This window comes from Typopeltis vanoorti, chromosome 3 (genome assembly GCF_054136105.1).
Source record: "Typopeltis vanoorti isolate ZY-2024b chromosome 3, IOZ_Tvanoo_1.0, whole genome shotgun sequence".
NCBI lineage: Eukaryota > Metazoa > Arthropoda > Arachnida > Uropygi > Thelyphonidae > Typopeltis > Typopeltis vanoorti.
The window spans coordinates 58,499,801-58,523,322 of NC_143551.1; the positions used below are offsets into that span (position 1 = coordinate 58,499,801).

The 23,522-nt window shown below is 37.1% G+C and overlaps 1 protein-coding gene across 2 annotated transcripts in view; it reads right to left on the bottom strand.

Moving 5' to 3' along the window:
- Positions 1-23,522, bottom strand: part of LOC150108178 (TNF receptor-associated factor 3-like) — a 396,437-nt gene that overhangs the window by 74,214 nt on the left and 298,701 nt on the right. For both annotated transcript variants that reach the window (XM_090415633.1, XM_090415632.1), the window contains one exon: positions 21,330-21,425. In XM_090415633.1, the coding sequence (XP_090271759.1) occupies positions 21,330-21,425 (96 nt within the window). The remainder of the gene's footprint in view (positions 1-21,329; positions 21,426-23,522) is intronic.

Genomic DNA, 23,522 nt, shown 5'->3' on the forward strand with positions numbered 1-23,522 from the left:
GTGTGTGTGCAAGTATTGTGAATGAATTCAAGTGCAAGTATGACATCTGGTGTGGATAGCATGTGGCCTCTCCCTAACTCCCTGGAGATCCCTCTTAATAATAGTCTGTCTGGATTGGCTCTCCAGAGAGATGTTTGCAAATGTAGTTTTTGTTTTTCGAGGCAAAATTTTTAACAAATTTTTGAGAAAATTTTGAGAAAATTTTTTAACAAATTTTTGAGATTTCTTAACAGATTTACTGCTAACAAATCTTCATCCTCTTAAACATCTCCAAGTATGTGCAAGAGGATGAAGCTGATCCTTAGGAGACAGGATAATAGTAATTAGCTGAATGTGTGGCTAAATCAGTGAGTGCCAGACTAGGGTATCTTCCTGGGTATGGCTCCCATTGGCGACTTCAATAAAGGTGGAAACTGATCTAGTAGCAGACCCTTTCCATGTTTTTGTATTATGCGACACTAGGAAAACTGATGTGAAGTCAACAAGTTTCTATATACAATAAGATTGAAACCAGTCTGGATTTCCCATAATGCATAACATTATACACATTCAAAAGGATGTGTGCTTTGCATTATGAGTTGCCTTAGTATCTCATATAGAAGCTATCAGCCTCTATATACAAGTAGACTAGTCATGAAGAAACTTCACACTCAAACTTTGTTTGCTTACACTTGGATAAAGGTTAGATTATAGACTAAACTGATTATAATTGAAAAATGAATCATCTCCTTAAGAACTCCTCTATTTCTTAGATTACAGATTTAAATCCTACCAAATCTCAAAAGAAACAAGTATATAAACTATTAAAAAAAGTTACATTTTGGCCCAAAAATCTTGTCATGTCAAATTACTCAGGATATATGGGGTCCTAAAATCCATAAACTTAATATCCTCCCCCACATCCAATAGTTGACAGCAGAGACAGCCCACCTATAAACTGGCCAAACATTTATTATTATTATTAATAGCCCTCCATGGAGTCAGAGACTCATTGTGGGAGGTACACACTATTACACACACACACACACAAAGCTCATCCAACCATGCCTTAAAATGATTCACAATGTGTCTACATTCACAACACACCCAGGCAATGCATTCCACTCATCAACCACTCTCCATATAAAGAACCCTTCTCCTCATACCCTCCTTATACAGTTTCCAGAAATGGCATCTTGTTCTATCCCCCCCCCTCTCATTCTATGAAAAATCCCTTCCATGTCAACATGATAATAACACCCTGACTAGATTATATGTCTCAATCATATCCCCCCCCCCCTTCCTCCTCCTCTTCACAAGGCTAACAAGTGCTGCCATTTTGTGGTCCATAATCTTAACATAATATATATATATATATTTATTTAATGTTTGAAATAATGTGGATTCTATGGTCATTTTTTTTTAATTTCTGGGACGAAAAACCCAAGTTTTCATGAGAAAAAAAAAATCGCCTGCTCATGCCAGAGATCAACTAAATTGAGAACTGGTCAAAAAAAGCTTAAGAAAAGTTCCCCCTAGTCAGAGACTAGAATCAAACTCACGATTCTCTTTCTTCAGGCAGTTTAACACTGAGGAGTACAAACACCACTTCTACTGAACTATACAGGCTCTCCACACATGAACAGTATGCAACAAAAGAGGAATGCTAGTGTGAAAGTGAAGTTATCAACAAATTGTGAAGGTATCAACAACCCCAATTATCATCCAGTCAAGAAACTATCGTCAACACTGAAGGAGTTGGAAGGTCATTCCCCCTCCTTTATTAAAAACACACACGACAAAATTAGAGACATCACACTAGAAAAAAGTGATTTATTAGTCAGTCTGATGTTTCTGCCCTTTTCAAGACTATCCCAGTCAGTGATACAATTCTTCTTTTACAGGACAAATTCCCACCTGATTTCACAGCACTTTTTGCCCATGTACTACATCCTGGCTATTTTGTGTGGCAAAATATTTTTTACCTACAAAAAGAAGGCATAACCACAGGCTCGCTGCTATCCCCCCCCCAAAAAAATTACTAGCTTTTATATGAAAGCTTTTGAGCAACATACTCTAGATTCCTCTACTTTAAAACCTAAAATCTGGCATAGATACATTGACGGTATTTTCATTATCTGGTTCCATGGCTACCAGACATTAGACACTTTCCTCAGCCACCTAAACAAACAACACAAATGCATAAACTTCACAATTGAAATTGAAAGTCAGAACTCACATCCCTTTCTAGCTACACTTGTCACACGTCTTCCTTCCAGTAGTCTTTCCTTCACTGTTTACCATAAGCCTACACAAACTAGTCAATACGAGGGTGGTCTGACAAGTTCTCGGCCATAGATGGCAACACTATCAACAAGACTTTTTTTTGCTAAGTTGGTACGTCTGTCATAAGCATCCATATGAAATTGCAAGTCATTCTATCAAGTAGTTTGTTTTATAAAGCTGTCTGAAGCAAAAGTGTTGTCTGTATCCCTTGAAATGAATAAAATTGAGTATCGTGAGGTTATAAAATTCTTTATAAAAGAAGGTTTAAGGCCAAAAGAAATTGATTCAAAGTTCATAAAAGTTTATGTGTACTCTTCTCCTTCATTTTTGACAATTAAGAAATGGCCTGCTGAGTTTAAACGTGGCCATACCAGCCTTGAAGATGATCCATGTAAAGGACTTCCATAAAGTGTAACAACACCAGAAATCATTGATCAAGTGCATGATATAGTATTGGATGACCAGCAAGTCAAAGTGCATTAAATTGTTGAGACTATAGGCATTTCATAAGAACCTGTAGGATACATTTTGCACGAAGAATTGCAAATGAAAAAGCTTTGCGTGCCAAGATTGCTCACAGCAGATCAAAAACGCACTAGCATGAAAATCTCTGAACAGTGCTTCAAGCATTTTAACAATAACAAAACTGATTTTTGTGCATCAATTTATTACTATGGATGAGACTTGGATTCACCATTACACACCAGAATCCAAACAGTAAATCCTGCAGTCAAAACAGTAGACAGAAGCTGGTTGTTCAGTGCCAAAGAAGACAAAGTCGATTCCATCAGCAGGAAAGGTCATGGCATTGGTATTTTGGGATGCTAAAGGCATTTTGTTTATTAATTATCTTGAAAAGGGTAAAACAATAACTGGGGAATATTATTTTGATCTTTTAACCACACTACACAAAAAAATTCATGAGAAAAGACCTGGTTTGCAGGAAAAAAAATCATCTTTCATCAGGACAATGCACCTATCCACAAAGGTGTTTTGACAATGGGAAAATCAAGAGATCTGCACTATGAATTGTTGGAACATCCACCCTATTCCCCAAATTTGGCTCCCTCTGACTTCTATCTCTTCCCAAAACTAAAACTCTTCCTCACTGGTCAGCATTTTTCTTCGAATCAAGAAGTGATTACAGCCGTAGAGGGGTATTTTGCAGCTCTTACTGAGAACCATTACAGGGACAGGATAATGGCGCTGGAGCATCACTGGAACAAACGTATTAGTCTTAAAGGAGATTATGTTGAAAAATAAAAATAATTTTGAAATTATAAATTCGTTTTTTTCATTGTTAGGTTGAGAACATTTCAGACCATCCTCGTAAATACATTATAACCCAACACAAAAACTAGGTGTCATTAACACACTAAAAAACAGGGCTTTGAAGATTTGCTCCAGTGAACAAGCACTTAAACTTGAAATAAAAGTTCTCGACAATGCCTTCCTGAAAAATGGCCACAGCCAAAATACTATCAACAAAATTCTTCACAAGACTCCACTTAAAAACAAAAATAAACTAGATTACAATAAAGCCACCTTTAAACCTCCTGCAAAATTAAAAAACTTATTCAACTCAATCAAGGATCCACTTCCTCCACTGGCTCACCCTAGAGTGTACTGTATTCATTGCACCTGTAATTTGCTCTATATAGGAGAAACAGGATGCACAATTACTATCAGAAAAAAAGGAACATAAACAGCATATTAAATTTAATAACTATGGTAAATCTGGCCTTTCTGATCATGCCTGGAGTGTACTGTATTCATTATACCTGTAATTTGCTCTATATAGGAGAAACAGGATGCACAATTCCTATCAGAAAAAAAAAAGGAACATAAACAGCATATTAAATTTAATAACTATGGTAAATCTGGCCTTTCTGATCATGCCCTGAATACTCTACAGAGACTCGACTAAAAAGGCACCTGTAGTTTACATCACACCAAAACGTGGTATGAGTGTAAATTTAAGGAAGAGCCTGTGAAATTCTTATCAACCACCCTAATCTTAACAATAATGGTGGTTTAAAAATCCCAAGAATATGGATAGCACGTATTCCATTCACTTCACCTTTTGGTCTAAGAGTTAATTATAATTAAGACTGTAAGCAATCCAGGTTCATAACTAATACAACACTCTAGTTAATTTATGGATTAGGCCACTAATTTGCTGTATTGTATTAAAACTGTCCATATGAATTTGTTCTCTAATGATGTTAAAAACAGAATATATCTTTGATGTTTTTTTGTTTTTTTTCCCATAAACGTCAGGCTAGTAGAATAAAGATTGATGAAATTATTGTCATTTAGGCTTACTGTTAGAAATGTAATGTAGCTTGTCTTTGTATATACATATGTGTGTATACTCCAGTTGATGACCTTAGCATGAAGTTTAAAACATCGAGAAATTAAAGTAATTATTCCTAACACGGATGTAGTCTCCGTAATTTTACTAAAATGAATATAGGAAATGTGTTAGTTTTTGGTAGAATAGATAAGAGATGTCAGTTTTTTAATACGGTCTGTAAGTGGACATCTTTTTAGGACTCTAAGCTCAACTTTGTTTGCCTATCTTCAGCCTCATTCACCCAGTGCTAGTGCCTGCATAACATATCATACTGTTCTGTGTTCCCTGATGATGGCAATTTGACTTTGCCAAAACATGTAAGTATTAATTAAAGTTATTGTAATTAATATTTAGTATATACTGTAATATCCTCAAAAAAAAAAAATTAGGAGGTGATTATAGAACTGGTGATTGTGTGCATATCTGGTTCGTACTTATTATGAATGTGCATAGATGTCTATATACGAGGGTGGTATGAAAAGTTCTCGACCTGGCAATGAAAAAACTAATTTATAATTTCAAAATTATTTTTATTTTTCACCATAATCTCCCTTAAGACTAATACATTTATTTCAGCGATGCTCCAGCACCATTATCCCGTCCCTGTAGTGGTTCTCAGTAAGATCTGCAAAATACCCCTCTACAGCTGCAATCACCTCTTGATTCGAAGAAAAATGCTGACCAGCGAGGAAGAAACAGAAGTCAGAGAGAGCCAAATCTGGGGAATAGAGTGGATGTTCCAACAATTCATAGTGCAGATCCCTTAATTTTCCCATTGCCAAAACACCTTTGTGGGCAGGTACATTGTCCTGATGAAAGATGATTTTTTTCTTCTTCAAACTGGGTCTTTTCTGATGAATTTTTTCCTCTGGTGTGATTAAAAGATCGGAATAATATTCCCAGATTATTGTTTTATCCTTTTCAAGATAATTAATAAGAAAAAATGCCTTTAGCATCTCAAAACACCGATGCCATGACTTCCTGCTGATGGAACTGATTTTGTCTTCTTTGGTACTGAACAAAGGGCTTCTTCCCACTGTTTTGACTGCAGGATTTGCTGTTTCGATCCTGGTGTGTAATGGTGAATCCAAGTTTCATCAATGGTAATAAATTGATGCACAAAATCAGTTTTATTCTTGTTAAAACGCTCCAAGCACTGTTCAGAGATTTTCATGCGAGTGTATTTTTGATCTGCTGTGAGCAATCTTGTCACTCATCTTGCGCAAAGCTTTTTCATTTGCAATTCTTCATGCAAAATATATCCTACACATTCTTTTGAAATGCTTATAGTCTCAGTAATTTCACGCACTTTAACTTGCCTATCATCTAATACCATATCATGCACTTGATCAATGATTTCTGGTTTTGTTACACTTTTTGGACATCCTTCACATGGATCATCTTCAAGGCTGGCACAGGCACTTTTAAACTTGGCAGCCCATTTCTTAATTGTCAAAAATGAAGGAGAAGAGGGTCCATAAACTTTTATGAACTTCAAATGAATTTCTTTTTGCATTAAACCTTCTTTTGACAAAGAATTTTATAACTGCACGATACTCAATTTTATCCATTTCAAGGGATACTGACAACACTTCTGAAGCAAAAGTGTTGTCAGTATCCATTTCAAGGGATACTGACAACACTTTTGCTTCAGAGAGATGTATAAAACAAACTACTTGATAGAATGACTTGCAACTTCACATGGATGCTTATGACAGATGTACCAACTTAGAAAAAAAGAATTTTGCCAATAGTGTTGCCATCTATAGTCGAGACCGAGAACTTTTTAGACCACCATTGTATCTTCAACTTATCTTCAATATCTTCAGAAAGAACATATATGTTCTTTGTTGTGGCTATATCATCATCATCATGCATATCAAGGATTTAGGCAAGCATGGCCTGTTCTGGCCTTAGAATTCATCGTTGAATCGTTTAAGAGCATGTCCTTGGTTTTCTTTTTTCTAATGGCTTGTACTTTAAGGCTTGTTTTGGTAATCTTTCTGTTTTCATTCTTTCAACGTGTTCCATCCATTTATGTTTATATTTTTTATTTTTTCTATTACTGGTTCTTGGTTTAATTCTTTCATAATATCTTCGTTTCTTTTGTGATCAAATAGGGTATACTTTGCAGTTTTTCCTCATAAACTTCATTTCTGCTGTTATTAATCTTTGTTTGTCTTTTTGCTTTATTGTCCAGATTTCGCTTCCATACATTAAGACTGGTAGGGCTAATGTATTGTATACTTTTAGTCTGGTTTGTTTTTGAACTAGGTTTGGTTTAAATATAGAGTTAATTACGCCTGTTATTTTTAAATATTTTGCAATTTTTATGTTTATATCTTTTTCATTTTCATATGTAATCATACATCCTAGGTAGTTAAATTAATTCACCTGTTCTTATCTATTACTATTTTAGTTCTTGCTGGATCTTGCCCTTTAAAGACCATAGTTTTTGATTTTTCTGTTGATATTATCATACTATAATCTTTGGCTATCTCATTTAGATCTAAAATGGCTTTCTGTAAGTTATCTTCAGAATTTGTAATTATTATTTGGTCTTCAGCAAAAAAGGAGGGTGTTTAAGTTCACTGTAGGAGAAAGTTTAATTCCTTGATGTATATTTTTATTCCATTTTATTATTATTTCAGTTAAGTAAATATTAAAAAGAGTTGCTGAGAGGGGGGACATCCCTGTCGGACCACTTTGGTTTATCTCTCTCATATATGATAGCTCGTGATTTAATCTTATTTGTATTTGATTATTTTCATATATACTTGTGATAGCTTTTAGGATATTATTTGATATTTGTCTTTCTTTTAATATTAAATAATATGTTTCTTTTAACTTTGTCAAATGCTTTTTCAAAGTCAATAAATGCAATATGTGTTTCTAAATTGTATTCTCTTCTTTTCTCTATTATTAATTTTAGGCAAAAGGCCGTGGCAAAAGGTTGTGGCTATATCACTTGCTTTAATATCATTTTTGTTCTAGGTGTTTATCAGCCCCCCCCCCCCCTCGTAGTCTGTGTGAAAGATAGTTGTAGCACATTTTTGATTTGGATAGAAAGTAAATTATACCTGACAAGAAATTATATTTTTTTTTATTATTCTTTACTAACCTTTACTCAGTGTTAGGAAACTTCCTATGCAAACAAAAGTTTTCTTGTGAAGTGTGCAACATAAATAGAACTTATATCTTTCAACAGACACTAACAGTTTTAAAAACCATTATCGTTCCTGTACTCATTTACATTGCAAATATCACTCACATCAGTGAGGAAACAGTGTTATATAAAAGAGATATTACTGACTTATTTCTGTAACTTCAAAAGACAAGAAAGTGACAACAAACTTCTCTTCCTACCATCAACTCAACAGGAAGGCTTCACCTTGCCAATCCACAAAGTTTAATTCTTGACTAATACCCTATAAGAGTTATTTGTAAGGCTTGGTTATTACAGATCTGTAATAACCTTAGATATTTCTTAGTTCATAATATCTTTGAGAGATACTTATGCCATAAGATGTCTAAATTCACACAAAAACACACGGAAACAAGTAGATAATATTGTTTAAAGCTCTATAAGCCGAAAACTTTTCAGACCACCCTCGTAAGTGAATCATCATATATGAAGGTTGTCCAACTGGTCATGCAGACTACAGAGGAGTGTATATAAAAGCATAGATATAAGTTATTATTTCAGTACACAAATGTCAGAAATATCAAGAACAAATGGGTTGAGTTTGTTTGCCTCAGTGAATATCTTGTATTGCCAGATTTTTGACATTAGTGTGACGTGGCACTCAGAGGTGAACATACTAACTGGTAACAAGTATTATTATTATTATTATTATTATTATTATTATTACTACGGGCTACTCCAGGGAGTCCTTAGACTCATCGAGGGAGGCCCTAAACATTATGTTCACACAACTGTTCACATTCTCACAGTATCTATCATACCTTGCCTTGAACTCGCTCACTGTCATAGCACCAACAACAGACTCTGGCAGCTTATTCCACTCATTCACCACTCTAAAAGTAAAGAACCCAGCTCTAACACCCCTGCTAACCACGCTCTTGCCCAGCTTCTATGGGTGTCCCCTAGTTCTCCCACCACCAGTCCTGATCTCAAAAATATCCTCTGAATTAATCCTATAGAATCCTTTTAGCAATTTGAATGTCTCAATCATATCTCCCCTTTTCCGCCTATCAACTAGTTTCTGCAACCCATAAATCTTCAACCTGTTCTCATATGGTTCATTCCATAGACCTGCTATCATCTTAGTCACTCGCCTCTAGATCCTCTCCACCTCCTCCCCATCAAGAAGGAACCGAGGTGACCAAATCTGGGCACAGTAGTCGAGATGAGGTCTTATCATGGCTCGGTACAGAGGTACAATAACTTGCTTGTCTCTGCTCGTCAAGGTATTTTTCAACAACCAAGTGAGTTGATGAGCTGATTTAGCTACTTTCGCAATGTGCCCCCTAAACTTCATCTCCCTATCCACCAACACTCCCAAGTCCCTGGCCTCATCAATCTCTTGGAGTACAGTTCCACCAATGTGGTATACTGCTGCTAATCTTTTCACTCCGAAATGCATAACCTTACATTTTGTCACATTAAATTGACATCCATTCTCCTTAGTCCAGAACTCCAATCTATCTAAGTCATCTTGCAAGACTTTGACATCTTCTGCATTCACTATCGCCCTACCCAACTTTGCATCATTAGCGAACAAATGAACTGTCCCACTTAGACCCTTCCCTATATCATTAATGAACAGATTAAACAGCAGTGGTCCAAGAACAGAACCCTGTGGCACACCACTAGTCACAGGCCGTCTTTTGGACTCTACTCCTGAATAAACTACTCTTTGATATCTCTCCATCAACCACCCAGCTATCCATCTCACCAACCCTATATCCATTCCCATATGTTGTAGTTTACGGATTAGAATTCCATGTGGTATCCTGTCAAACGCCTTTGCCAGGTCCAGCAGTATCACTGTAAACCCATTTCCCTTATCCAGTTCAGCCGTCACCTTGTTATAAAACTTGAGCAAGTTACTGAGGCATGATCTACCCTTCACAAAGCCATGCTGTCCTCTGTACAGTATCTCATTTTCATCAATCCATTCCTGTATTTTTCCCTTGACTACTTTCTCCAAGACCTTGACAACGACTCCTGATATGCTGATCGGTCGGTAATTTGCAACCATAGTCTTGGATCCTCCTTTATGCAGTGAAACTATTTTCCCCTCTTTCCACGCCTTCGGGACTAAGCCAGACCCGAGACTCAGATTAAACAACATGGTCAAGGGCACTGATAATTCCTTAGCCGCTTCATGCAAGACCCGTGCCGGTATACCATCCAATCCCACAGATGTATTCACATTAAGGTTCTGTAATAGACTATTCACCTCCACTTCATTCATCACAATTCCTAATGGTTCCTTCATTTTTTCAACATCACCACCTGGATGATATACTTTTGCAAAGTGCACGATCAGTAACTCCACTATATCGACTGGTTCAGTGAACTCTTTACCATTGTCATTCCTTAAAATCATTTTGCCATGTACAGTTTTTTTCTTGCTTGCTGCATATTGAAAGAACTGTTTGGGATTCTCTTTTGCTTGCATAGCTAGTTTCCTTTCATAATCGGCTTTTGCTGTTTTTACCACACTCGTTACCCTTCTGGCCTGCACTTTATACCGTTCGTGTGCCTGCAGGTCACCCCTTTCTTTAAATTCCCTCTAGTTGTTTCTTTTTTTGCAGCTCAAGCTTAATAGTGTTATTCATCCATTTAACCCCTACTTGTTTCACTATTCAGACCCTAGGTATACAATCGGCCATAACCTCCTGTAAATGCTCTTTGACCACTTCCCATGCTCTATCGACGTCCAGCCCTTGCAGTTGTACATGCCATGGCACTGATCCAAGCAATCTCCTAAGCTTGTCATACTTGCCAGCACGGTAATTCCACATATACCCTGTCTTAATCACAAATTGCACACCTTTAGCCACCTCCCAGGTCAAGACCTTATGATCACTCTCACCAATAGGTGGCAACATGGTCATATTCATTACAGTCGAATTTTGAGATGCAATTACCAGGTCAAGCACTCTCACACCCCTAGTATTTTCAATTACATGCTGTTTCAGATAGTTATCCCTTAATAATTGAATAAAATCCATTTCCTTCCTCACATGTGTCCTCTCCTCCTTCCAATCAATGTTACCATAGTTGAAATCCCCCATAATAATTACCCTCCTTCCACTCATTTCATCAATTTGTTTATGCATACCATCTCCACCATCTATTCCATCACCTGGTCTATAGCAGCACCCAACTGTATATTTTATTCTGCCAGTGTCAATCTCACACCAAATAGCCTCAAATGAGCTCCTTTCACTATCCTGCAATACTTCAATTCTCCTTGGCTGCAGTTCATCAGCTATCATCACTAACACCCCTCCCCCAATTTTATTCTCTCTGTCCCTCCTAAACATACTATAACCTACACATTCTATCCCACTAACTATATCATCTTCCGTCAGCCATGTTTCACTAATGCCAATAACCTGTGGCCAGGAAGAGCCAATCAAGGCCAAAAATTCTTCCTTCTTGTTCCTAATACTCCTGGCATTAGTATACATGAATTGCAGTGATCCCTTTGTCCCACCCCTATCTTGATGCGTTATTCTAAATGTCCCATTCCCATTTTTTGTCCTTAGTGCTGGCTCAGGTACATTATATACATTTTTACACTCAACTGTCTCACTGATGTCTGGATATCCACTACCCCCCCCTCCTTGGTAGTTCTAGTTTCCCTGGTTCTGCACACCAAGTCCATTCAAATGCAGGCCATCCATCTTGTATAAGTCCTTTCGCCCATCAAACTCATTCCACACGTCCACGAATTCCACACCACACCGTCCGCATAACCTGCGCATAATGTCATTTGCAATTATGGCCCTCCTTCTAAACTCCTCTCTGTCATACCGCGGTAACAGACTCACCATTCTAACTCTGTCACTCTTTTCTTTCGCTACCTTTAACAATATTTCAAGTCCTCTCTCAAGTATAATAAGTAAGGCAGAGTATCTTTATAAAGGAACCACAAGACAGAAGATGAGTGTGTGTGATGCTAATGATATCGATAATTTCGAGTCCTGTTAGGGTAGAAAGCTATGATTGCAGCATTAGTAACACTGCCGAAAACTGATAGCATCGAACTCACTGCCTATGTAGCAGTGAGTTTGATGCTATCTGGTATAAGGTGGAGTCTAAAAAGAACATACAGTGGAATGTTATTATGGATCTAGTGGAGATCAGTTACTGGTGATGATGAAATGCACCTGTTGGGTGCTAAAAAAAGTAATCATCACGGGTGACTTTAATTATCCAAACACTGATAGGGTAGCTGTGAAATCTTCTGAGAACATTGAAGCCAAATGTATTGAGCTGTTGTGACACAACTTCCTTCAGTAACATGCAGCAGACAGAATCTGACAGAGTATTAGTTTTCCTGCCAGGTTGGCAGGAAAAAGACCCAGAGGAAGATAGGTGGATTGATACGGTAAAAAGTGCCTTAAAAGATAGAAATATAAGATCTGACAATGTTGAAGCCTTGACAGGTAAATAGGGAGTTAGTAATGATGTAAATTTTTCTTGTAGTAGTATAATATCCTATACAACCCTTGAGGGGTAAATGTCAGGAATTGATGATGATGGGTTTCAGTAAAGATGTATTCCACCTCTAGTTGGTGATAGTGATCATGCTATAGTGACCTAGTAAGTGGTTAAGCATATGGATGTTTCATTTGGTTAAGGTTGCATGCTAAACTACAAAGCAGGAAGTTATGACCAACTGAGGAGATTACTAGGTCCAACGCAATCTCTTCACTGTTTGCTAGATGGAAGGATACTTACTAGAAGTGCATGGAATTATTAAAAAATTACATCAGTGGTGCAATATCAGAATGCATTCCTGTTCAAAGCACAAATAAGGTAGCAGTGAAATGGCAGTGCAATCTTATTAAGCAAGAGATTCATAAGATAAAGATATGCAAGGAATAGAGTGTGCACAAGAATAATGTCAGTTATGAAAATTATAGAGAGCAGGCTAGAAGAGTCACAACTGTTGTACAGAAAGCTAAGTCTGAGTACGAAAAGAAACTGGCCTTGCAAGCTAAAGAAATCTAAAAGAATTCTATCATTATGCTGCAAATAAAAGAAAGAATGAATATGAAAGAACAGCACTACTGAATGTAGGTGGTGTGAGTGTGACAGATGCAGAAGAGGCTATTGAACAAATAAATGCACATCTTACTAAAAGCTATTAACCTGGTGTATGCAACACTGCACTCACTGCTACCTCTTCATTGGATGAAGAAACTAAGGTCTATGAGGTACTAGAGTTGCTGCATAAACTGAATAAGAATTTAACAATAGAATTTGATGGGATATCAGCACAAATGCTAAAGAATGTTCAGCTGAACTGTGTGTGTGTGTGTGCGTGTGTGTGCGCGCGCACCTTTAACCTGTTTGAATAAGTAAAGTCTCGGTAATACAGGAAAAATTCCACAGGAGTGGAAAGAACGCATAATAATCCCATTGCACAAAGGTGGTGAAAAGACTATCAATCAATCAGTATCTCTGGAGTGGTGGTGGTGGTGAAGATTTTGGAAAAGTTGGTTAGGGCTCACATACAGAAATGAGTTGACAGAGAATCTATACTTTGCAATGAACAGCATGGGTTTACTAAGGGGAGGTAACATTGAGCAACTTGCTCACATTTCATAATGCTACAGTTGCATTGGATAAGGGGAATGGATATACTGTAATACTTTTGGACTAAGGCTTTTCACACAATACAGCTTGGAAGGTTGTTGCATAAGTAATATGTAACGTGTAAGATGATCAGTGGTGAACCACAGTGATCAGGTTTTGTTATTTAATCATTAGATTGAATAGCCAAGGACCTATAATGACACAGAGAAGAAATCAGTGGGATTGGAGCCTCCATAGATCAGTCGGTACAGACAAAGCCCTTTGGTCAGAAAGACCTGGGTCCTCTTCCCGTCCATGACATCTGATAGACCAAGAGGCAACACCAAGGCTGAAGTAATGCAGGTCATATTTCCATACAGAAGCAGCCAAAAGGAATATGACAACCTTGGTGTCACTTCTGGGTCTGACTCCCACTGATGAAACCTCAATAAAGGTTGAAACTAGTCTGGGTAGTGGCCCATTCCATAATGCATACATTATATGTGCCTATAAAAATATGTCATCATCATCATCAAATTCCTGGTATATATCCTCTAGGGGTGTACAGGATATAATAGTACTACATGAAAAATTACATCATTACTAACTTCCAATCTACAATTTTCCTCCTAATCAGTCTGTTACCTGTCAAGACTCCAACATTATCAGATCTTATATTTCTATCTTCTAGGGCACTTTTTACTGTATCAATCCACCTATATATTGGTCTTATTCTGGGTCCTTTTTCTGCCAACCTGGCAGAGAACACTTGTTTTGCTAATCATTCCTCTCCCATTCTGTTTAAGTGACCATACCACCTGAGATTAGCTCTGCTAACACATTCCTGGATGATGACAATGTTGAGTTCTTTCCCAATATCCTCATTTTTAATATGATATTGCAATTGATGCCATCTGTTCATGCCCCTAATCTTTCTCAGGATTCTCATATCTGCAGTCTCTAGTCTTTGGTCAAGTGTTTTACTTCTGACCCAGCTCTCAGATCCATAAGTTAAAATTGGCTTGAATACTATCTTGTATAAAGCTAATTTAGTGTTTTGGCTAATTTCTTTCTTATTCAATATAAACTAATTCAGTTGACTTCCTACCATACCAGCTTTGTTGATTCTGTTGTCTATATCCATATTTAATTTACCATCTTCACTATAAATTGTGCCTAAGTAGCTGAAATGTTTTACTTGTTCTTTAGGTTCTCCATTCACAATGCAGTTGATATTTTCAATGTTTCTACCTATTTTCATAGTCTTTGCTTTTTAATGCTGATCTTCATACCATATCTATTACATCAGTTATTCACTTTAGTCAGCGAATCTTGCAGACTTGTAGCGGATTTAATTAGAAGTATAAGATCATCCGCATAAAGCAACAGCTGAGATTAACATCTCCAATTTTGATATCAGGTTTAATATCACTTTCCTTCATAAGGTGATCCATATAGATAATGAAGCAGTGGGGATAATTTACATAATTTTATGACATCAGATTTAGCATTAAACCACCTTCCTTCAATTCTAACTGCTGACTTACAATTCAAAAAAAGACTAAGTATTGCTTGATATAATGCCCCATTGACACCATATAACTGTAGCTTGAATAGCTTCTCTCTTGACACCTTGTCATATGCCTTTTTCAGATTGACAAACCTTAAATGCAGATCTTTATTATATTCCCATGCTTTCTCAACTATTTGTCATAACATGAAGACCTGATCCTGACAGCCTCTATTTGGCCTGAATCCAGCTTGCTCTTCACCAAGCTTTTCTTCCACAATTCTTCTCAACCATTTCTCAAGTATACTGGCATAAATCTTGCCCAGAACATTCAGTAGGGAATTACCTCTGTAATTCTCACATTCAGTTTTATTTCCCTTTTTATATATGGTAATATGAGAGTTCTACTCCAATCATCTGGAATTCGTCTTTCTGTCCAAGCCTTCTGAACTATGCAGTGCAGCCACTGTAAGACTTTTATACCTCCATACTTGAGCATTTCTGGATGAATATCATCTACTCCTGCTGCATTTCCACATTTTAGGCTTTTGATGGCTTTTTCTACTTCAAGTATGGATATGTATTCCTAACTGCATGTCTGGTCATTGTTTTGTTTTTTTTTACCATTGTGCTGTCATCACTGCTTGTTTCTTTTAGTAATTTTTTGAAGTCATTACTCCATACTTCAAGGAAATCTTTTTCTCCTGTTTTCACGTCACCTTTATCATCTCTAATTCCTTTTACAGTCCTCCTCCCTCCATTTCTGAGCTTCTTCAACAACCTCCAGAATATCTTGCCACTTCTTGATATTTATTTTCTATGTTCTTACCAAAGTCCTCCCATGACTTTTGTTTAGCTAGTTTTACACAGTGTTTAGCTTTCTTACATTTGTCTCTATATTCTCTAAGAGCACGAGCTGACTTATTTGCCAAGAACTTTTGATATGCTTTCTTCTTTTCTTTCACTGCCTCTTTAACTTCCTGTGTCCATCATGGAGTTCTGATTTTTCTATCTTTACAGACAACCTCTCCATATGCCTCTCTCAGACTGAAGCAATCAGGGTTTTCTGCAAAGTTTGCCACTGAATCTCCAAGGTTTGTTTCTTGTTCTCAAACTCTTTCATTTTTTCTTCAATAAGCTTTGTGTATTTTAGTACACAGTTCGCATCTTAGAGCTGCTCAACTTTTATTCATTTTAAAACTTTCTTATATGTTCTTCTATTCAATATGAAATTCAATTTTATCCTGCTCAAGACTAAATTGTGATCACTTCCAATTTCATATCCTCTGGTGTCCTGCACCAGGGAGAAAACATCACTATCAACAATAACATAGTCAATGAGACTTTTCTTATTCCTTGCCTCTTCTCTCCATGTGAATTTGTGCACATATTTATGTGGAAACATTGTGTTAGCAATAACCAGTCCACGTCTTGAGCAGAAATCCAACAGGTATTTGCCATTATTATTATTAGCTTTGCTCTTTTCTCCAAATTTTCCCAAAATATTTTTGTATGTCTGACAATTATTTCCTACTCTGCTATTTTAGATCCCCAACAAGGACCAACTTTTCCTTTTTCATTGTGTCAGTTGCTTTCTCTAAAGCCTAAAAAAATTCCTACACTTATACCTTAGTGGAACCTTCTGTGGGACCAAATAAGTCTCATTGTCTAGTTCCCCATTCTCATATTTGCCCACATCACTCTACTTGAGATTGCCTGCCATTCAAGAAGATTAGTCTCGTTGTTATATTCAGGCAATGACAATCAACGAATTTCGTTGATTGTCAATGCCTGAATATAACATTTTGTATTTATTGCTCAGAAAGATTTCACCAGTTTTTGCCTTTTTTGTTTCAGTCACCCCTATCATGTCGATCTGCTACTTATTCAATTCCTCAACTAGCTCCATTTCTTTGCCATGCAGGCTTCTTATGTTGATAGTACCGATTTGAACTCTGGTGATGATGAGTTGAGGTGAGCTTTAGGATTTGTTCCTGTAGCTGACCTTTCGCTGTTTGCCTTGGTGAAAACAACAGGGCCTTGTTTAACTGGGCGTCACGCCACCCTGCATGAAATTCTGTCATGCTATACCATCATTTTTTATTTTGGTTTAAGCGAATAAGAATACAATTTGGTCAGCTAAATACCAAATTGCCAGCCCATCCTTGTTCGTTCAGTATCCAGGCAGTTACCTAACAGGTGCACCATGAGAAGGTGAAGATTGGACATTAAGTCAGAAGCCCTGGTCAGTTCTCCACATTCCTTTAAAGGCTATGTGGAGGTCTCCTCTCAGTTATATAGCTTTGACCCTTAAGGATATGTGTGTGTTGTATTGTGGGATACTAAGGCAATTGATATGACGTATCTGTCTCTATATACAAGTAGCCCAGTTGTAATGTTACTTCACGTGCAAATTTTTGTTTGCAAGGATAAAGGATTAAACCAAGAATACAATTTCTTAGTATCTTTAATTTATAGCACTCTCACTCTCTCTCCCCCAGCATCTAACTCCAAAACAATTCAAATGTGGTCCTCAGGTATACAAAAGTCCTTTTGTCCACCAAATTCACTCTACATGTCTGTAAGCTGAACATCATTCTTCATAATCATGGCCCCTCTTCTTCTCAATTCTGTCCTATCATATCAAGGCAACAGACTCACAATCCTTACTTTCTCTCTTCTTTTTCACTTCTATCAGCAACTCTTTCATTACTTTTCTCTTTCATATTTTTCACCTTTAAAATCATTTGTTCCACCCAAAATAATCGATTCTTTCACTTCTCCCCTCTGCAAACTAACAGTTTCATTAACATCTTTGATCTTCACCCCCTGGAAAACATACTTTCGTTATATTCTCATTATGAACACCTCTTACCATCTAATCTCCATAAATACTTCTCTTTATTCCCAGTTTCTCACACTTTCATACTTATCCCATTCACCACATATCATATTAGAGGGAAGTCTACAAATGATCATGTGGATAACCTATGAGTAGTGTTCAGTCAAAGAGTCAGATAGGGGAGTCAAAATTACACTAGTAATTTTAAAATTATTGACTTTTGTATTCTGCTTTCAACTGTCCAATTCTGAAACTGTTATTAAACTAGTCATTCAACATGACTAATGAAGTAATTGCTTGAGGATGGCCTTAAAGTTTTCTCAAAGTGCATTGATAAAGTGCTGGCCTGGTCGGCTGGGTGGTTAGCATATCCGCTCTCCAGCCAAAAGGCTGTGGGTTCGAATCCCACCTTGGGCATGGATGTTTGTGATTGTCTGTGAAAATACTAGTGGTGGTGATAGGCAGTAGATGGCATTGGTGTAGATGATGATGACAGAGATGGAGAGATGTAGAGTAGGTGCCCTCCCTCGATGAGTCTTAGACTCCCTGGAGGTGTCGTGTAATAATAATAATATGTATTCAACTTATGAAAACTGTGATTATGTATAGAACACAAATGCACTATGTGTGTGTGTGTGTGTGTGTGTGTGTGTGTGTGTGTGTGTGTGTGTGTGTGTGTGTGTGTGTGTGTGTGCTGAGAAGAATATTCTCACTAAGGGATTTAAATTCATGTTATCTCCAAAATCCATCCCAAAGGAATTATTACTTACTAAATTTGAAAAAGCCACCTCCTTCCTTCCTACACAAGAAGCAAACCTACTCCATATGGAATCTATTTTCATTATCAACAACGTCAAACCCCCTGCCAACAACATCTCTCTCCATCGGAAGTCTAGCTATTAAAAACCTACAAAAGAACTAAGATATAATAATCCTTCTGGCTGATAAAGGTAACTATGGTGGTGCTAAATACTAAAGATTACAACAACAAAATGTTGGACTATGGTCCAACAAAAGTCATACAAAATGTTGGACTTTTGTTTGTAGTGGAATTTTATTCCACTACGAACAGACACTTACTCAGTCCTTGAAAGGGATCCTACCTGCGAACTCCATAATCATACTAACAACCTTCTGAGAACAACGACAGAATTTCCAAGGAACATCTGTCTATCTCTTCGATCCCTTCATCCATTAATTCCTAGATTATACGGATTACCAAAAATACATAAAGAGAACACTCCACCACAACCAATTGTAGAAGGAATCAACTCACTCACTTATAACCTTTCAAAATACTTAGCAAAATTACTTAAATGTTTTTCCAGCACTTCTTCATCATTAATTAAAAATTCAGTTGATTTTGTCTCTCTATTCTCATAGAGAGAGCATTCCACAGAAATTCCACAATCTTTGTCACTCACCTCTGGATCCTCCACCACCTCTTCATCCCCACAGAATTGAGGTGTCCAGATCTATGTGCAGTAGCCCAGATGTGGCCCTTATTAAAGCCTTATTAAGAGGAACAACAACCTCTCTATCCCTGCTTATCAATATATTCTTCAACAAACATGTAATTTGATGTTCTGTTTTGGCTATCTTTGCAATATGCCCTCTAAATTTTTGACTCTCTGTTGACAATCACTCTAAGTCCTTGGCCTCATCAACTTCCTGCAGTTCAGGTTCAGTTTCATCAATATAGTACACAGTATGTGATCCCTTCCTCCCACAGTGCATCACCTTACACTGGGCCATGTGAAAACAGCCATTTACCTTTAGCCATACTGCCAGTCTATTTACGTCATCCTACAGGATCTTTACGTCACCTTCACTTACTATTGATCTTCTCGATGTTGCCTATATATAAACAACTGAATAGTTACCATGAAATAATTTTCTATATCACTGATGTACAAATTAAACAACAGACGACCAAGTACTGAGCCATGTGATACACCACTAGTCACTTGTCTTCTCCTGAACTCTACTCCCATTTGCCCCAATTTATGCAACAAAGTTTTATGTGGAATTCTGCCAAATGCTTTTACAAAGTTCAGCACTATCACTAAGTATACATTTCTTTTATCGAGCACCATTGCCACTTTCTAAAAAGTAAACAGGTTAACAGAAAATTCTGCATATCAGGAAATCTCCCATGTCGAGACTACATGATCACTTTTTCAAATGGAGGCAGCATGGTTAGATTTGGTTATTGTTAATCCCTCTCTAATGCTACTTCCAGATGTAGCACTCTCAAACCTTGTGTCACCTCCATTATATGTTGTTTTAGGTAATTATCTCTTAGCAGCTGTATTAATTCAATTTCATTCCTCCCTGTGACCATAGTCTCAAATGAATTGCTGTCTGTATCCCTGTCCTCATGATGCACTTTTAGACTTCAATTCTTCTTCTATCATTAGCAAATCCCCCCCCCCCATCCTGTTCTCTCCATCATCTCTGAAAATACTACATCTTTTCATTCTATCTTATGACTATATTATCTTCAGTCAACTAAGCCTCACTAATGCCTGTAACTTTTGGCCAAGTTGAGCTAACTGCCAAAAACTCTTTGCCCTTTTTCTTAATGCCTCTGGCATTAATATACATAAAGTGAAATACCCCCTTCATCCTACCTATAACCGCCTTTTCATCTCATGTTGCTTAGCCCACTATATTACTCAAGCAAATGCACAATTATTCAGAGAACAAAGAACTGAGAACAAAGCTCTAATTGTGAGTTGTAAAGAAGTTAAAAGCATGGACAATTGAATAATTAATGAATAGATTAACACAACTAGGAAATGTCCCAGCCTGTATGTAAGAGGGATAGGATTGTAGTAAATCAGGGGAAGAGAGATGGTTTTACTTGTGCTCAAAATGATCATCATTTGTATCCTTTCTGTTCTCTGACTACTTTTCACTGACTACTACTTACTTTTCACTGCCTACTACTTACTTTTCTCTGACTACTACACTTTTCAACCTGCAACAAGCAATGCTAGAAGTATCACAGGTTTCTTATCAATGAAAACAGTTAATGAGTGGGATACTATGGTATCTTGTAGTGGGGGTAATAAAATGCATTAATAAAAATTTATTATATAAGTTTTTTGAAGTTCATATTTTAAGTAATGCAATACTAAAACTGTGTTTGTAGAAGGTCATAAGTGATTAACTACAAGGTCACAAAGCCACCATTATATTTTTACTTTGCTGGATTTCATTTAAAGCAAACATCAGATGTATTCAGAAAAGATCTCAGGATCTCAAATATAAAGCACTATATATATTCAATACAGTGACCTCTCAATTATTAAACCTTCAAATAACGATGTTCAGTTAATCAATTCTTAAACAGGTTAACATATCATATAACTCCTGGATCAGAACTGCATTACTGTTCATTGAGTCAGTCACACTGCACCCTCACTTAACCAACCAATCATTATACTGATTTCCCAACAAGACTGAATAACTAAGAGATTACTGTGTGTGAGAGAGATTTTCAGATTTCTAAAGAGAATTATTATGAGGAGGGGATAAGAGATATGAGAGAGAGATTAGTGTCACTAACTTCATAAGATTCCAAAACATTCAGAGACTCTCTTTTTAGACATTCCATTTCACTTTGTGTCCTCATTACTTCATCTTTTACAGTTGATTCCAATTCCTAAAAGAAAAATAATAATAAGATACTCTGAAATTCAATATTATACCTGAAAAATAATAAGAATATATTTAAACTTTTGCATTAATTGTGGCTGTGCTGTTTTTAACAGAATTTTATCAGGAAAGAATGAAAATCTTCAGTAAAAAAGGAACACTGAAACCATTTCAATAAACAGTAGTGGTCTCACACTACATGAAGAGAATCACCTGCCACTTAAAAAAATTCACAAACATTCCATGTCACAGAGGAATTTTAATACAAGTCTGGTGGTTGGAAAGTGAAGACGCTATCTAAATTCTTCTTCTCTCCAGTTTTAACAGCCCAAGTCTCATTGGAACTATAAACTAATATCAAATCATTTTATCTATCTTAATCTCACACCTGGTTGCAGTAATTCTGTATTATATCTGCAGGAAAGGAAGCCTGTATGTACATGCATATGTGAGAGAGAGAGAGAGAGAGAGGATTGAAGTGAATTATGGGAATAATTATGGCACACGAAACCTGAAGGATATAAACCTATGAATAAATTAGCAAAACTAGGAAATGCCTCAGTCTGTATGTAAAAGGGGATAGGACTGTAGTAAATCAGGGGAAGAGACATGGTTTTACTTGTGCTCAACTCGATGTATAATGTATGAGTAAATAACATGAGTTTCTTGAGTTTTTGAGGGATAACTACCTCAGACAGTATGTAACAGAGGGCACAAGAGGATTAAGGGTCTTGGATTTGATCATCTCATCAGAGGATGTAATTATCAATGAGGTATCAAATCATCCACCAATTGGTGAAAGTGACCATGAGGTGATTACTTGGGTGGTTGCCAGCAGTGCAAGGACCCCTGTGAAAAAAGGGTATATGTGGAACTACAAGGGGGGTGATTATGAAGAGCTCAGGAGACAGCTTGCAGGTGTAGCATGGAATGAGGAGTTAGCTGGAAAAGAGATCAATGCAGCTTGGGGGATTTTCAAAAAATATTTAGTGGATGCAATGTCTAAATGTATACCACGGGTGAGAAGGTTAAATAAGTTAGGTGTGAGATGGATGAATAAAGAGATTAAGCATGCAATACAGAGAAAAAGGACATTGTGGAGGCAGCATAAGAGAAGTGGAAGTAACCAATTTCATGAGTTCTACAAAGACCAGGCAAGGAGAGTGACTTGGTTGGTGAGAGTAGCTAAAGAGAGGTATGAACAGCAGTTAGCTAATGAAGCTAAAAAGAATCCTAGGGAGTTCTTTCGATATGTAGCCAGCAAAAGAAAGAATGATTATGGAAGGATGACATTGATTGGAGGAAATGGTATAAAGACAGCTGTTGCAGAATGTGTGGTGGAGATACTTAATGAGCAGTTCATAAAGATCTTTCAATCTTGTGAATGTGACTTCATGGAGAGATTGAGAGCACTTGATGATGGGGAGGAGAGACTGACTGTAAGTGAGCAAGAGGTATTTGGGGAGTTGAGTAAACTAGATGTAAATAAGGCTGTGGGACTTGATAATATATCACCGCGTATTCTGAAGGAATGTGCCAGAGAGTTGACACCTGCCTTGACATATTTTTTTAATACGAGTCTTGCACTTGGTCAAGTCCCTAAAGAGTGGAAGGAGGGCAAGATTGTGCCACTTCATAAAGGAGGTGATCGAACTCAAGCATCAAACTACAGGCCTATCTGTGTGTCAGGTGTTGTGGTTAAGTTGTTGGAGAAGCTTGTGAGAACTAGGATCCAGAGTTGGGTTGACAACAATGGTATAATCTTTGATGGACAGCATGGATTTGCTAAAGGGAGGTCGTGTTTTAGTAATCTACTTACTTATTACAATAAAGTGACTGCTTCCTTGGACAGAGGAGAAGGATACACAGTAATATACTTGGATTTCGCAAAAGCTTTTGATAGAGTACCTCATGATAAGTTGACAGTCAAACTAGAGCAGATGGGGTTGGATATTAGATTAGTGCATTGGATTGGAAACTGGCTATCTGATAGGTATCAACAAGTTGTGTATGGGGGTGCAATATCCAGGAAAAGGAAAGTCACTAGTGGAGTGCCTCAGGGATCTGTTTTAGGGCCATTACTATTTAACTTGTATATTAATGA